Source organism: Coturnix japonica, chromosome 12, assembly GCF_001577835.2.
Source record: "Coturnix japonica isolate 7356 chromosome 12, Coturnix japonica 2.1, whole genome shotgun sequence".
In the NCBI taxonomy this organism is placed as follows: Eukaryota; Metazoa; Chordata; class Aves; order Galliformes; family Phasianidae; genus Coturnix; species Coturnix japonica.
Genome location: NC_029527.1, coordinates 12993208 through 12996287, shown reverse-complemented (window position 1 = coordinate 12996287; position 3080 = coordinate 12993208). Strand labels below are relative to the sequence as shown.

Sequence of the window (3080 nt, the reverse complement as noted above, 5' to 3'; positions counted from 1 at the left end):
TATGGTAGAGACACTACTTTCCATGGAGGTCTGTGTTTGGTTGTGTGAAGGTAGATGGGTGTAAGTCAACACTTACCATCAAAATCTAACAGGAAGACGAAGTTTCCTTGATAAAACCTTTGGAAAACATTAAGAATCGCTTCTTTCCCTTCTGGGAAGCTGAAATTATTGGTCTGGGGTTTTCTGCTGTTTTGTTGACAAATGAGAACTGGAAGGGAAATGACTTATTTCTTCAATCCTTATTGTTCTGTTTGGTCATTGTCACGTGGAATTTCATCCATCTGACCTTTCAATAAGACATGATGGGGTTTATCCATCTTGCAGCCCCACAGTTTTGCAGTGCGCAGGCAGAGATGCCATGTATTCCCCACCTTTGGCTACCTCCTTAAACCAGTTCAGACATGCAGGGTACAAAAGAGGAATATAATGATTGCAATCTATGTTTTCTCATCCTTGCCAGAGGTGAATGTGTCTCTGAAGGTGGGATTTCCTGGACAATCGAAGCTCCCATCTATTTCTGCTACAAAGTAGTAGAAACACACAACATTCTGGATCCATCTAACACTACCCTTCTCTGGGGTCACACCACTGACACCCAGAAACTCAAGCTAACCACTAATGGCAAAAGGAGGCTGAGGCGTTTTATTGTCATAGACGAAGTTGTGGATGAACTTTATGGCTCCAAAGTCCGGCGTTACTTTGAAGAGAACAACGTGCAGCACAAAATCCTCGCCCTGCCTACCACAGAAGAAACGAAATCCATGGACCTGGTCTTGAACATCCTGCAAGAAGTCCAGAAGTTCAGTATTGACAGGCGAACAGAGCCCATCATTGCCATTGGAGGAGGTGTTTGCCTGGACATTGTGGGGTTAGCTGCCTCCCTCTATAGAAGACGCACTCCTTACATCCGTGTCCCAACAACCCTCCTTTCCTACGTTGATGCCAGCGTGGGAGCAAAGAATGGAGTGAACTTCCTCCAGTGCAAGAACAAGCTTGGGGGCTACACCCCCCCAGTAGCAAGCTTCCTGGATAGGTCCTTCATACAGAGCATTCCTCGGCGACACATCTCCAATGGCCTTGGGGAAATCTTAAAGGTATGAACTCCTGCAACTGCAGTTTTTAAAACTGAAATAATTGTAAGATATTTATCAGCATCTACAGTGTTATTTAGGCAGATTTGTGGGCTATAAAGTGGGCCACCAAGGCTGCAATGGCTCTTGTAACTGTATGTATACCTATATAGTATATTTACGTATCTGTATAGCTACATATCTATATGTATCTGTATGGTTACAGACAGTAAATTTGCTAATTTTTTTCCCTTATATACAATGTAAACAAACTCCCAAACCCAAAACCTGACATAGACAGGAAGCACAACCTGGGAAGAAAGAGACTGATCTGTAGCACATTTAAATGAATTGCTCACAGACAAATTGAGGCTCATTAGACTGGGGATTAATAATCTGCAAGATCATTCGCACCTACCTCCAGGAGTGTGATGAGTGGGGTCAATCAATCTCCTGTGAGACAAATTCTACTTCTAAAATTACCTGGGAAGTGCACCCAGTAAATGGTTTTACACTTGAAGAGCTTAGAAAACTTCTGATAAAGCAGAGTTCAAGCTGTTCAAATGTATTAGATATCCTTTTTGAACCCTCATATTCTGTTCATTGCAGCACTTTCACAACTTCTCTTCCACAAAGTGTAGAATCTGCCCTTGTTCCAATTGCACAGGTATTTCTTTGCTAACACGCAGCACAATTGTACATCACTCTATCAAAACACTGTTGTTGGCAGCACGTACAAGGATCGTGTAGTTGTTTATGATTACCTCTTCTGTTCTCTACTCCAGATGGCACTCATGAAGCACAAAGGGCTGTTTGACCTGCTCAAGAGCCATGGAAAATACCTGCTGGACACCAAGTTCCAGTCTTATAGTGGCTCTGCCAACCGTGGGGATGCTGCACTGCAGACCACCAGAATTGCCATTGAAACCATGCTGGAAGAGCTGGCTCCCAACCTTTGGGAGGATGACTTGGACAGACTGGTGGATTTTGGTCACCTTATAAGCCCAGAGCTGGAAATGGTGAGTGACAGGCTTCATGCTGCATTACCTCATCTAACAAAAAAAAAGCAACATGAAAACTTGGTGTGAAAGTAGCTCAACCAAACACAATAACTGAACAAACAACTGAAGAGCACCCAATGCACCCAGCCTGGTCCTGCAGGCTCAGGGGGTGCATTTTGCTGCCCTGTTTCCCCCACAGCTCAGCTGTGTTTCCTATTCATGAAGTTGCTATTGCTCTCTTGCCAAGCATTTACCAAGGCACAGAAGTGACCAGATTTCAGTGGAGCCATTAGAAACCACCAGCACTAACTATAGGAGTGCAAAGGCATGGAGACCGCAGCCCATATTGCTGGGGGGAAATTGCCACTGAGAAATGAGTGGGGAGAATCAGACCTTATGCAAAATTCAGAGCTCTTCTCTCCATCCTATTGTGCATTTCATCAGTAATTTGAACAGGAGGAGAATTGGATCCTGGATCCCTGTGGGAGATATAACATGCCATTAATCACATGTAAAAGAGACCATCCTCTGCAAACCATAAATCACAAGATATTAACCCCCAGCATACCCATGCTACTACAGCCCGGAGCTGAATGTTAATTTTCATGGGTTATTTAAGAAATAAATAGTTATTTGTATATTTGGCAACTCAACCCATTTCTCCCACCCTCCCTTTGCTCCATTTCAGAGGGTTTTGCCATCGCTGATGCATGGAGAAGCCGTGACCATTGATATGGCTTTCATGACATACGTGGCCCACACACGGGGATTGATCACGAAGGACGAGAAGGACCAGATCATCCAGTGCATGCGGGGCCTGGAGCTGCCCGTGTGGCATGGTGCCTGCAGCTGGGCCCTCATCCAGGCAGCGCTGAGGGAGCGCCTGCGGCATGGAGGGGGGCAGCCCCGCATGCCACTGCCCACCGGCCTCGGAGTAGCAGGTACAAAGCATGGGGATGTGCTGAAGAGTTCAATGAAGGTGTTTATGGTGCGTCCTTAGCATCTCAGC

General features: G+C 45.4%; 1 protein-coding gene across 1 annotated transcript; it reads left to right on the top strand.

Annotated features, from left to right (window-relative positions):
• The first annotated feature begins 401 nt into the window (after positions 1 to 401).
• LOC107319740 (2-epi-5-epi-valiolone synthase-like) lies at positions 402 to 3071 on the top strand. The gene is made up of 3 exons (XM_032447317.1): positions 402 to 1094; positions 1856 to 2089; positions 2760 to 3071. The coding sequence occupies exons 1-3, from the start codon at positions 402 to 404 to the stop codon at positions 3069 to 3071; spliced, it is 1239 nt and encodes a 412-aa protein (XP_032303208.1).
• Positions 3072 to 3080: the final 9 nt, after the last annotated feature.